Consider the following 12,752-nt stretch of genomic DNA (forward strand, 5'->3'; position numbering starts at 1 on the left):
AACATTCCAATACAGGTCAGTTCATTAATCCAATCAGTAAAACGTTTCCTATATAAGAAACCCAGCAAATTGCATGGAGTCACTGACTAGTGTCAGTGACTTTACAGCAATCCTCATACTAAGCAAGCAGCCATCCACCACGACCCACTGAGGATCGAGACGACAGTGCAGACACACGCTGTATTGTGATATATATCGTATCGTCTCTCCTGTATTGTGATATATATTGTATCGTCTCTCCTGTATTGTGATATATATCGCATCGTCTCTCCGGTATCATGATATATACCGTATCGTCTCTCCTGTATCGTGATGTATATCGCATTGTCTCTCCAGCATCGTGATATATACCGTATTGTCTTTCCGGTATCGTGATATATACCGTATCGTCTCTCCTGTATCGTGATATATACCTTATCGTCTCTCCTGTATCGTGATATATATCGTATTGTCTCTCCAGCATCGTGATATATACCGTATTGTCTTTCTGCTATCGTGATATATACCGTATCGTCTCTCCTGTATCGTGATATATACCTTATCGTCTCTCCTGTATCGTGATATATATCGTATTGTCTCTCCTGTATCATGATATATATTGTATCATCTCGCATGTATCGTGATATATACCGTTTCATCTCTCCTGTATCGTGATATATATCGTATCGTCTCTCCTGTATCGTGATATATACCATATCGTCGCTCCTGTATCATGATATATATCGTATCCTCTCTCCTGCATTGTGATATATGCCGTATCGTCACTCCTGTATTGTGATATATATCATATCGTCTCTCCTGTATTGTGATATATATAGTATTTTCTCTCCTGTATCGTCTCCCCTGTATTGTGATATATATCGTAATGTCTCTCCTGTATTATGATATAAATCGTATCGTCTCCCCTGCATTGTGACATATACCATATCGCCTCTCCTGTATCGTGATATATATCGTATCGTCTCTCCTGTATTGTGATTTATACCGTATTGTCTCTCCTGTATTGTGATATATATCGTATCGCCTCTCCTGTATTGTGACATATACCGTATCGCCTCTCCTGTATTGTGATATATATCGTATGGTCTCTTCTGCATTGTGACATATACCGTATTGTCTCTCCTGTATCGTGATATATACCGTATCGTCACTCCTGTATCGTGATATATATCGTAACATCTCTCCTGTATCATGATATGTGTTGCGTCGTCTCTCCTTTTATGTTATATAAATCGTATCGTCTCCCCTGTATACAAAAAAATATGTAGACATGTATAATCAGTCAAATGTCAGCCTGGAATTTAGTGTGAAAGTTTATTTAAATGTTTACCCCATTGCTACTCATTTTTATATTTTGTGACCTGCCATAGAAACCGTTTAGCATGAACAAATCACCCTTTTGTTTGCCAATATGAAATGAACAAATTAATAGTCTTTATGGTCACTAAACCAGTGTCCCCGGTACAATGGAATTACAGCACAACCCATCCAAGAGCAGACAAAATTGTGTAACTCCATTAAAACATGAGGTGAGGGAAGATGTGAGATAACCTTGTGGTTGGGAGATTTACAGAACAGAATGTTTGGCTTGGTTTGTTCTTCTTGGTGAAACTAGATTATCGTTCCAGAATGGCAAGGTGTGACAAATCACTGGTACTGGGAAGCAGAGCTATCAATCATTTATTTCTTTTTTATATTCTCCCCTTCAGCACATGATTTGCATGAGTTTGGCAAACTGCCCTTGGGCTGTTAAATATTCAAGCCTGACATGGTCATTTATTTAGATTATGATAATCGACAGCTGTTGATACAAATCCTGACATCAATAAATCAATAGCCCTCATAATGAAATTTGAGTAGCTGCGTGGAAAAGATTACCGGCTCGCTGTCTTCAAACTGCCGAACTTTGAGGATTTTGTGGCTTTTTGCAACACAAATAGGTTTTAATTTGATCTTATTGACACCTGCCTTGACTGTTGCACCTTCTTTTCTCTGCAGAAAATGTGTTTTTCAGAGGAGGTGGGTGAGGTTTGATGGTGAAAGTTTGGCTTACTTCAACAATGACAAGGTAAGAGTGAAAACAAACACCTTCTACGGTCAGCTGCTGAAGCCTAAATGACTTTGTGTAGATTATTTTTACTTTCCAGCTGTATTTTGAACTCACTGCACGCAGGGTCACGTCATCAAAGCCTGTTCCCTTTGTCAGAAACCTCTGCACCAACAGCAGCTCAGCCAAGTCCTAAGTGCTCCCTCTTTTTCCTTGCTAATCTCTCTCATTGTCATCATTATTAGCTTGGCAGAGTTAGCAGTATAGGAGCAAGGACAGAGAAGGAAGCGTGACGGGCCAACACTCTCCAGCATCTGCCCAATCATACTGTAAAGTACATTAATGTTGGCACCTGACCAGATTGCTGTAAAAGAATGCCAGAAAGGGAAAAGTTGGGGTTGGGGAAGGACTCGCATCTCTTATTGCCTTCATCAGCACTTCTCCCTTGCTGTACCCTTTTTTTCATACAGTTGAGTTTGAAGCTCGGCTAAGCCTGTCCGATCATGAGTAGAAGATAATGATGAGTTTGGGTGGGGTGAGACTTCTGAAGCTCCTAAAGAAGGCGCCATGGTTTCAGACTCCGAATGAGTGTATAGGACGTCTCCTTTTTTATAACTAGTCTCTGCCAGATTGAGTTTTGCTATTCACACAATAAAAACACTAAACATTGGATTTAAACACAGAAGCAATAAAAAACATAAAATCAAAACATTTCTTAATGTCCTTCTGAAGAAATTAATCGTTCAGTTCTGCGTGTCGTTTTTTATTATAAATCCAATTTGAAGTGGATAAAAAAACTCTAGGAACCACTGATCCTCAGTGACCACTATCCAGCATGTTTTAGTAATTTCCCTGCTCCAGCGCACCTGATTTCATGGTTGAATTAACTGTTCTGCAAATGATCAAGCGCCGTCAATCCCCCACTAATTAAAACCAGGTGTGTTGAAGCAGCGAAACAACTAAATCCTTCAGGATAGGGGTACTCCAGCATGGAAGCTGAAGACCCTTACAATAGAGCTACACATCTGGATACTTAGCCCCTGAGGAGTACCCGGCCTCCTTTTTGTATTACATATGTCGGCCTGTAAAACAGTATTTAATGCAGTTCTGTAGTATACTTTAGGCCCCCAAATAAAATTTCCTGTGGGGTAAATTATTATTCATTTGTTTGTTATTTATCATCAAGAACCAGAACATTGAAGAACATCACCAGTCATTGGTCTCTTGTGTCTTATGCACACATGTACTTGATTTCTTGGGGGAATGGACGACTCACATTAGTCACATTTTTGTTTGAAGCAGCTGTAGTTTGCTAAATTGGTCCTCTGTTTTGTGTTGAAGTTGCAGGGAACTAATGAAATCATTATTATTATTTAGCATCATTTATGGCAGGTTAACCAGGAACTGCAGAATATATCAACTCCTTAGTTGAAATGTAGTTAAAGTGGCAGATTAACTTCCACATAATTAATTTTTGTGGCTTACATACTAGATAAGAAGACTTCATTCATCTAAAAGTGAAATAGATGTAGTTTTTAAATTCCCGCTGTACATAATACAACACTAAACTACTTTAAGGTTTAACTCTTATTTTGGATGTTTGAATGACCAGGAAGTGACGAGTCATAGTTCCAATCTGTAGACTTTTCTCCCTCCGCCACTTTGTTTACATTTTCCAGCCAGGGCAACAGATGGATCATCTGGTTTGTTTGAAGAATTGCAACAACGGTCGTCAGAGATGCAGAATTTAGCCAGTTGAAGCTGGAGCAATGGCTGAGGACTGTGCAGCTGGAAGGGGGAAGTTAGTTGAGGCTGATGAGGCGGTACGCGCAGTACTGTTGTTCTCTGGAGCTCTGGCAGAAGAGCTAGCTGGAGGAGGTAGCCAGTGCTGGTTGGAAACCAAGACTGGGGTGGGAACGTTAGCTACAGCACTGACTGGCGATAGAGTGGCATTGGCTGAATCAGAGGAACCAAATGCACACTTGCTGACAGGCTATAGCAGCGGCACATCTAAACGCCAGTACACACATCTTATTCCAGCATTTGTTGGCAGTACCTCATTTAAAAACCCAACCAAACAAGGATTGTTCTTATAGCTCTGATTGTTTGTAAATCTCTAAAAGCTGACTGACTAGCGGTGCTTTATTGTAGCGTTTGACCCACATGTTTAGGAAAACATGACTGATGTTTGCCATATTAGCAAACAGATTTCCTGAATAACAGATCTGTTGGAGTTTTATCCCCTTTATCATTCTCGTTGTGGCCATTTACGACTAAATGTTGGTGCTCATCAGCATTTTGTCTTTCGTCATCTACATTTTTTGACGTTTGAAGCTCAAATCTAAGCTGCAGGACCTGTCGTCCTTACCAGAGCAGACTAGCATGAAAACACTATTATTATTGTAATAACATTCAAATATATTCAGTCCTTTCACACACGTTTATTTATGCATAGATCCTCTTTTCTCAGTGCAGTGTAACGTCTGACATGTTTTCTCACTAATGACTATTTGATGTGTTTTTCAGTGAGAACAAACACATTCGTTCGCCCGTTTGTGCGTGTGTTAGAGAGCGAGAGAAAGCTGTGACCTCATACCCCTTCCTCCTAGGGCCAGCTTGTTTTTCACTGCAGCAACATTGCACAACATCACGATCAATGATGTGGGACCTGTCTAATGCCTGCTCGTTAATCACTTACTAATTATAGCCCTACGTGGTCTCTGGCTGCCTCCGTCTCTCCCCTCGTTTTCTGTTTCCATTACATTTGTCGCTTTATTTATCAGGACACACTTCGACGACGGCAGGGCGGGACCAACTGGGAGGCTAGCGAGTCAGCAGGTTGACATTGTTGGCATACTCACTACAGTGTTTGGAGAGATGAAAGTCTGCTTTTATGTGTGTGTGTGTGTGTGTGTGTGTGTGTGTGTGTGTGTGGGAGAGAAAGGGAGAGAGCGAGCAAACACAGTTTGTTGTTCAGACTTTTTAAAGGCTTCAAAAGTCCTGCCAATCTGATTGTCCCCTCTGAGGCAGCAGAAAGCTTCATCATGTTTGGGGTGAATGGAAAGGTTGAGTACAATCTTTCTGTCATTCCCACTTTGTGTGGCCAGCTGAGGCCCTGCACCCCCATCCTCCGCATCCCCCTTCCTCAACACCCGCTGCCACCTCTACCAGGCCAAGTGAGGCGGGCAGAAGAAAATATTACAAGGATTTCTTGCAGCAAAGCTTTACATCCTGCCAGAAACTGAAATAGTCGTTGATTGTTCTTCCCTCACTCCCAAAAACAACGACAACGACACGTGCCAGTGAACCAACCCACCTTCATGTCGCTAGTGTTCCACTGGGTGGTAATGTTAGCCCCAGGCTCCAGTTAGCTTCCAGCTAAAAGGCTACAGCACTCTCCTCCCAGTCCCACCCTGCTAAAGAGGGCCTGGAAAAGTTCCCCAACACATCAAAGGGATTTTTCATTTATGAGCTTTTATAACCTTGTTAATCTGGATAGTTGATTTGCTGCTGCACATAAACTGTCAGCCAGAAGCTCTGATAGCCGGTTATCTTAAGATGAGCTAGTTCAATTTGTTAGCTTGTTATCAGAATCATAGTTGCAATTTCATCATCTGAGCTGCTGAGAAAAACGAAAGAAAAAAAACAGAGAAAAAAGAAAGAATAAAAAGAGTGAAAAAAGAAAGAAAAACAGAGAGAAAAAATAGAGTGAAACAAAAGAAAAAACCAAGAAAAAACCAAGAGAAAAGAAAAACAGAAAACGAAAAAAAAAGACAAGGAAAGAAAAAACAGAGAAAAAAGAGAAAAACAAAGAAAGAAAAAAGAAAGAAAAAGGAGAGAGAAAACAAAGAAAAAACAGACAAAAAGAAAGAAAGAGGGAGAAAAAAGAAGGGAAATAAAAGAGAGAAAAAAGAGAACAAAGAAAAACACAGAGGAAAAAAGAAAGAAAAAAATGAATATAAGGAGAGAGAAAAATGAAAGAAAAAAGAGAGAGAGAAAATGAAAGAAAAAGAGAGAAAATGAAAGAAAGAGAGAAATGAAAGAAAAAGAGGGAATAAAATAAAAGAAAGAGATAAATAAAGAAACAAGAGAAATAAAAAGAGAGAGCTAAAATAAGAAAGAAAAAAGAGACATAAAAAAGAAAGAAAAAACAGATAAAGAGAAAAAACTGAGAGAAAAAGAAAGACTAAAAAGAGAGAGAAAAAACAAAGACAAAGAGGGAGAGAGAAAAAGAAAGAAAAAAGAGAGTAAAAAGAAAGATAATAGAAAAAACAGAGAGAATGTAATCAGAAACAGAGAGAAAAAGTAAAAGGAAGAAAAAAGAGCAAAAGAGGAAGAAAAAACAGAGATAAAGAAAGAAAAAAACAGAGAGAAAAGGAAAGAAAATACAGAGAAAAACAGAGAGAAAATTTTAAGAAAAAAGAGAGAAAAAGAAAAAAGAGACAAAAAGAAAGAGAGAGAGAAAAAAGAAAGAAAAAACAGAGGGAAAAAAGAAAGAAAAACAAAGAGAGAAAAAAGAAAGAAAAAAGAGAGAAAAAGAAAAAACAGAGACAAAAAGAAAGAAAAAGAGAGAGTAAAAAGGAAAAAAAACTGAGAAAATAAGAAAACACAGAGAAGAAAGAAAAAACATAGAAAAAAGAAAATAAAAAGAGAGAAAAAACAGAAAAAAGAAAACAGAGAAAGGAAGAAAGAATATAGTAAAATATAAAAGAAAAAAAGACAAATGAAATAAAATAGAGAGAATAAAAGAAAAAGAAAGAGAAAAAAGAAAAACAGAGAAAGAGAAAAAGAAAGAAAAAACTAATAAAAGAAAGAAAAAACAGAGAGAAAAAAGAAAGAATAAAAATAGAAAGAGAAAAAACAAAGACTAAAAGAGGGAGAGAGAAAAAGAAAGAAAAAAAGAGTAAAAAGAAAGAAAAAAAGAGAAAAAAGAAAAAACTAAGAGAAAAAGAAAGAAAAACTAAGAGAGAAAACAAAACAGAGAGAAAAAAAGAAAAAAAAAGAAAATAAAGAAAGAACAGAGAAAAAAACGAAAAAACAAAGATAAAAAAAAGAGAGAGAGAAAAGAGAGTGAGAGAAACAAAAAACAGAGAAAAAATAAGAAACAGAGAGAAAAAGTAAAAGGAAGAAAAAGAGAAAAAAGAAAGAAAAAACTGAGAAAAAAGAAAGAAATGAGAGAGAGAAAAAAACAGAGATAGAGAAAAAGAAATAAAAAACAGAAAAAAACTGAAAGAATAAAAAGAGAAAGAAAATGAGAGAAAAACTTTTCTCTCTCTGTTTTTCAGTTTTTTCTTTCTTTATTTCTCTCAGTTTTTTCTTTCTTTTTTCTCTGTTTTTTCTTTTTTTGTCTCTTTTTTCTTTCTTTTTTCTCTTTTTTCTATCTTTTTCTCTCAGTTTTTTCTTTCTTTTTTGCTCAGTTTTTTCTTTCTTTTCTCTCTCTGTTTTTTCTTTCTTTTTTCTCTGTTTTCTCTCTGTTTTTTTCTTTCTTTTTTCTCTTTGTTTTTGTTCTTTTTTCTCTCTATTTCTTTCTTATTTTCTCACTCAGTTCTATTCTTTCTTTTTTATCAGTTTTTTTCCTCTGTTTTCCCTCTCCTTTTTCTCTTTATTTTTTTCTTTCTTTTTTCTGTCTTTGCTTTTCTCTTTTTTCTCTCTGTTTTTTTTTGTTCTCTCTGTTTTTTCTTTCTTTTCTCTCTTTTCTTTCTTGTTTTCTCTATTTATTTTTCTTTCTCTCTATTTGTTCTTTTTCTTTCTGTTTTATCTTTTTTCTTGCTTTTTCTCTCTCTTTTCTTTTTTCTCTCCTTTTACTTTATCTCTCTCTTTTTTCTTTCTTTTTTGTCTCTTTTTCTTTGTTTTTTCTTTTTTCTGTCTTTGTTTTCTCTCTTTTTTCTGTTTCTTTTTTGTCTATCTTTTCTTTCTTTTTTCTCTTTTTTTCTTTCTTTTTTTCTCTTTTTGTCTTATTTTCTCACAGTTTTTTCTTTCTTTTTTGTTTCTCTGTTTTTTCTTCCTCTTTTCCTCTCATTTTTTCTCTCTCTCCTTTTTCTCTTTATTCTTTCCTTTTTCTGTCTTTGTTTTTTCTTTTTTCTCTCTGTTTTTACTTTCTTTTTTCTCTTTTTTCTTTCATTTTCTCTAATTTTTTTCTCTATTTTTCTTTCTTTTTCTCTCTCTTTTCTTTCTATTTTCTTTCTTTAGTTCTTTCTTTTCTTTCTTTTTGCTTTTTCTTTCTTTCTTCTTTCTTTCTTTTCTTTTTTCTCTTTGCTTATTTTTCTTCTTTCTGTCTTTGTTTTCTTTCTTTTTTCTTTTCCTTTTTTATTTCTTTTTCTCTTTCTCTTTTCTTCTATTTTTCTTTCTTTTCTTTTTGTGTTTTTTGCCTTTTTCTCTTTTCTTTCCTATATTTTTTATCTTTTCTACTTTTTTCTTCATTTTTCTGTTTTGTCTTTCTTTTCTTTCTTTGTTTCTTCTTTTGTTTTTTCTTTAATCCTTCTTTTTTCTTTCTTTCTTTCTTTTTTTGTTTCCTTTTTGTTTTTCCTTCTTTTTTCTTCCTTTCTTTTTTCTTTCTTTCTTTTTTATTTTTCTATTTTCTTACTTTATTTTTTCTTCTTTTCTTCTTTTTTTCTCTTTCTTTTTTCTTTCTGTCTTTTCTTTTATTGTTTCTTTTTGTTCTTTTCAATTTTTTCCTTCTTTTTTCTTTCTTTCTTTTTCTCCTTTCTTTCTTTTTCTTTCTTTCTTTTTTCTCCTTCTTTTTCTCCTTTCTTTCTTTTTTCTGTCTTTCTTTTTTCTCCTTTCTTTCTTTTTTCTTTCTATCTACTTTTTCCTTCTTTCTTTCTTTTATCTTCTTTCTTTCTTTCTTTTATCTTCTTTCTTTCTTTTATCTGCTTTCTTTCTTTTCTTCTATTTTCTTTCTATTTTCTCCTTACTTTCTTTCTACTTTCTCCTTACTTTCTTTCTTTTATTTTCTTTCTTTTATCTTCTTTCTTTCTTTCTTTCTTCTTCTTAACATTCACAACATTGGCCATGATCACATCACCAGACAACAAGCAAATTAAGCACATTGTTTCAAAGCTGGCGGTGGACACCCTACAGCGGTAGCTCAATATTCTTTTTTTTGTAAGATCCCTGGTCTGCCATCCCCCCACCCCTGGAAATTGTGAGGTGATATCCTCAGTTTGGAAAATCTAAGTACTTTAACCGTTAACATTAGCAACTCCACCACACGGTAGAACTCCTTCAGGATTGTGTTATATATGGAGATAAAACATCAACATTGCAGAGTAAACTGAGTGAGTGGTAGTCATGTTGCTGTAAGACATTCAGAGGTGAGATGTCCAAATATCAGGACAGATCTGATGTGGCTCACGTCTGCTTCCTCAAACTGGTGCACCAGAGCTTTTTTCCCCTAGAGTACGACTTACAAGGACTTCATTCCTACTAGAGACCACTGCAAATATAATACGAAATATTTAAAGTTGACCTTTAAGTATGATTATTACTTACCTTTGGTTTTACTTAAGTAAAAAAGACAGTCAAGTACTTCTTCCATCCTCCGCAGCTTGGCAGTGTGTGTTAGGAAATGCATGATTATTTTCTTTTTAGAGAAACGACTAGTCGGTATCCAGCATGCTTCCCTTGTTTTTTCTACTCCCAACACACCCAATTCATTGGTTGAATCGCCTGTGCAGCATCTTATCAGGCTCTTCAGCAGCCTGTTAATCATCTGCTGATTGAAATCAGGAGTGTTGAAGCTGAGTTAGAACAAAATCATGCTGGATACTAGCTCTCCAGAATGGTAAAGGTGGGTGTGGGGTTGGTGATTTCACATCTGGACTTCAGCTATAGTCGCTGGTTGTGGGATGAGGCGATTCTGGGTGCTCTGCATTGGGTGGGGGAACATGCGCCATCTCCATCTGTTATTTGTTCTGACTCAGCTTTGGCGCTAGGTTCAAATGTATTTTGTTGTCCGTGACTTCAAATTTTTTTTCTTTTTGGGACTCTAGTAGTTTGTTCTAAAGTTTGCTCTAAACTGTTTCTCCTGTGATTATATTGAGCGGAGAACCTCTCACACCAGTGGTGTTTTGTTGCTTAATATGTGAGTATGTAATGAGCGGAGAACCCAGGGAAGTGCAGCGGTTTGGCAAGACCAACAACCAGATGGTCTGGAGGCTGTTTTCGGTCTGAGATGTGTTATTAGCTGAAGTTTTTAGACAAACAACTTTATTAAAGTTTTAGTATTTTTTTTAAGTTTAATAATATATTTATAGCTCTCGTAGAATCATCATGAAAAAAGATTTAGGCTAATTCTCCCTCTCTGCAGCACCGTCTCCAAATTTGCTATAGCAGCCTTAATTAGATACAAATCTGAAGCTTGCGAGGACATCGTCCTACGCGGTTCACAAATGTCCTGCATGAGACACTCCCACATCTGCCAGTTTGGCAGACATGGCTCAAAATTTTTCCCAAACACTGATGACTTACTTACAGGTAAAATCTTTACTTGGTATTTGTTCACAAACACTAGGTATGAGTATGTAGGTGTTCCTGTGAACAATGAAGTTATTTTCATCCCGTTGTTCTGATTTTATCTGCTCAGAAACATAAAACCACCAGAAGTCTAACCCCTGAAACATTCTCATGCTTGATCTTTTTCTCCAACTTTCAACACCTCAAAAAGCTCTTCTCGTGTTTGAAATCCTCAGGGATCTGTCAGCTCCAGACAAATCTAATCGCACTTAATCACAGTCACAGCTTGAAGGTCTCTGTCCGATGTGATGTCATCACGGGGGTAGGAGAAGTGGCGTGGGAGAGTAGCGAGATCCTCGGTCTCACTTCTCCCTCTCTGCAGCACCGTCTCCAGCCTCTGATCAATCACGCCTTTCGCCCGATTTCGTCAACGCGGGGATTGACTTCGGAGAAAGCTTTGGGCCTGAGATGTAGACTTCGGGGTCCTTATGTGGTGTCGTGTGTGCATGTGTGTGTCGGAGGTTGGGAGAGGGGAGGACGTGAGTAAAGTAATAGAGAAAATGGGGGATTGGGAGTAAGAATAAGGATGGACCGAAGGCCAAAGGGGAGATGCGGTTTTAGGATCAGGGATGAGCTTCTCTGTGTCAGTCTGGCTGTGTCTGATGCTGAAAAGTTGCCTCACCAAGCTTAAAAGCTCCTCTACTTACAGTTGTATCTTCGAAATGTTCTCTAGGCGCTTGTGCAGAGGCTTTCTGTAACACACCCAGTGTTGGGTGTCATTTTTATACAACGGACCTCTGCTTATGAATTTGTTCTTTTCATAAAATATTTACGGTTCCATGGCTGAGCGGTAACGTTCATTAAAGGAATGATACGGTGGGAATCCACATTACTGCTGCTTCTGTAGAATCACAGGAAGGCTTCACAAAGAGGAATTAAAAAAAGAAAGAGACTATGTTGAGATTTCTAGTGGAGTTTATAATAAATAGAATACATTCCTAGCCTTTTTTTTACTAAAGGAATGCATTTAACCTGCTAGAGTTTTGAACTGAAACAATATATAACCGACAAATCAGGGAATTGTAGTCAGTTTGGATAATTCTTCATTCACAGCTCAAGATCTTTCTGGATCTTTACGTGGGTAAATGATGCTCAGCTACAAATATTTGAAAGTGTAGCTCAACGTCTGTTCAACTGAAAGAGTTGTGGAGTTTTTTTATGTTTGCTGAGGTTAGTTCGCATCTTGAAACGCGTTAACTCCAAAAATAATCAAGAGCTAAATGTTATGGGTATGCCAAAAATCATGCTTCGGTATTGGTTTTACACTGATGGTTCGGTTCAGTTTTTGTTCCATGAGGAATGGAAACAAAATTCTCTTATTGTGTATGGCTGGTCTGGTGCTGCTTCTAAGTTAGGTCTTAAACTTGGTTTAACGTTGTCATGGTTGCTAGGTGACAAGCCGTACGCCAAGGTAAGGGTGGGAGTAAATCTGGAGGCTAAACCGTCCTTCTGGTCACTGACTGACTTGGTTTGTGATACCAACACTAGCCTATATCTTGTCCTTGGCTTTGAACTCCTAAACCTGGTTTTAGCATTAAGTCTATAGGTTTTCCTCCTTTCTTTCTTGACTGCTTAATTTTACATTTGTCTTTTTAATTATTTGTGTTCCCATCTTTTTAACTGTACTTCCTTTGTGAGTATTTAGCTTGTTGTTTTTATTGTGCAGCGCTTTAGTCGGCTGTAATGCTGTGTTAAAAGCTTGTAACACAAAAAGTGGTATGGGATGGTACGTCGACCGGGTAAGTCGGTATTTTATAGGGTGAAGCCTCTGAATTCGGACACAGCTGTGTGTGTTGCAGGCTAACGTGCAACGCGGGTACACTTCAGTGTGGGAACTCATTACACCTCTGTCCTGTACCGAATGTTCCATTCTGAAATAGCCAAATATGAATACACATACACCCATAGTAAATGCATATAATCATTACTCTACAAAAATGATGTTTAACTCCATATAGTCACTCATGATATTTTATCAAACAAACAAAAGCAAAACATTATCATGTAAATGACTGAACTACGAGAGAGTGGTTATAGTGGTTATAAAAACTTGGAATTACAGAAAATATTTTGATTTTTGAAGGAAGTTTCCACTTTTTGCTGTTAACGGCCTGCAGAAAATTGAAGAAACAATTGATTATTGCTGACTATACAAAAACTTTATTAGTTCCTACTAGGGTTGTCACGGTGT

At 36.8% G+C, this 12,752-nt stretch overlaps 1 protein-coding gene across 3 annotated transcripts in view; it reads left to right on the plus strand.

Annotated features, from left to right (window-relative positions):
• Positions 1–12,752, plus strand: part of arap2 (ArfGAP with RhoGAP domain, ankyrin repeat and PH domain 2) — a 251,081-nt gene that overhangs the window by 28,083 nt on the left and 210,246 nt on the right. For all 3 annotated transcript variants that reach the window (XM_070546657.1, XM_070546659.1, XM_070546667.1), the window contains exon 7: positions 1,999–2,068. In XM_070546657.1, the coding sequence (XP_070402758.1) occupies positions 1,999–2,068 (70 nt within the window). The remainder of the gene's footprint in view (positions 1–1,998; positions 2,069–12,752) is intronic.

The sequence above is a fragment of the Nothobranchius furzeri genome, chromosome 2 (assembly GCF_043380555.1).
Source record: "Nothobranchius furzeri strain GRZ-AD chromosome 2, NfurGRZ-RIMD1, whole genome shotgun sequence".
NCBI lineage: Eukaryota > Metazoa > Chordata > Actinopteri > Cyprinodontiformes > Nothobranchiidae > Nothobranchius > Nothobranchius furzeri.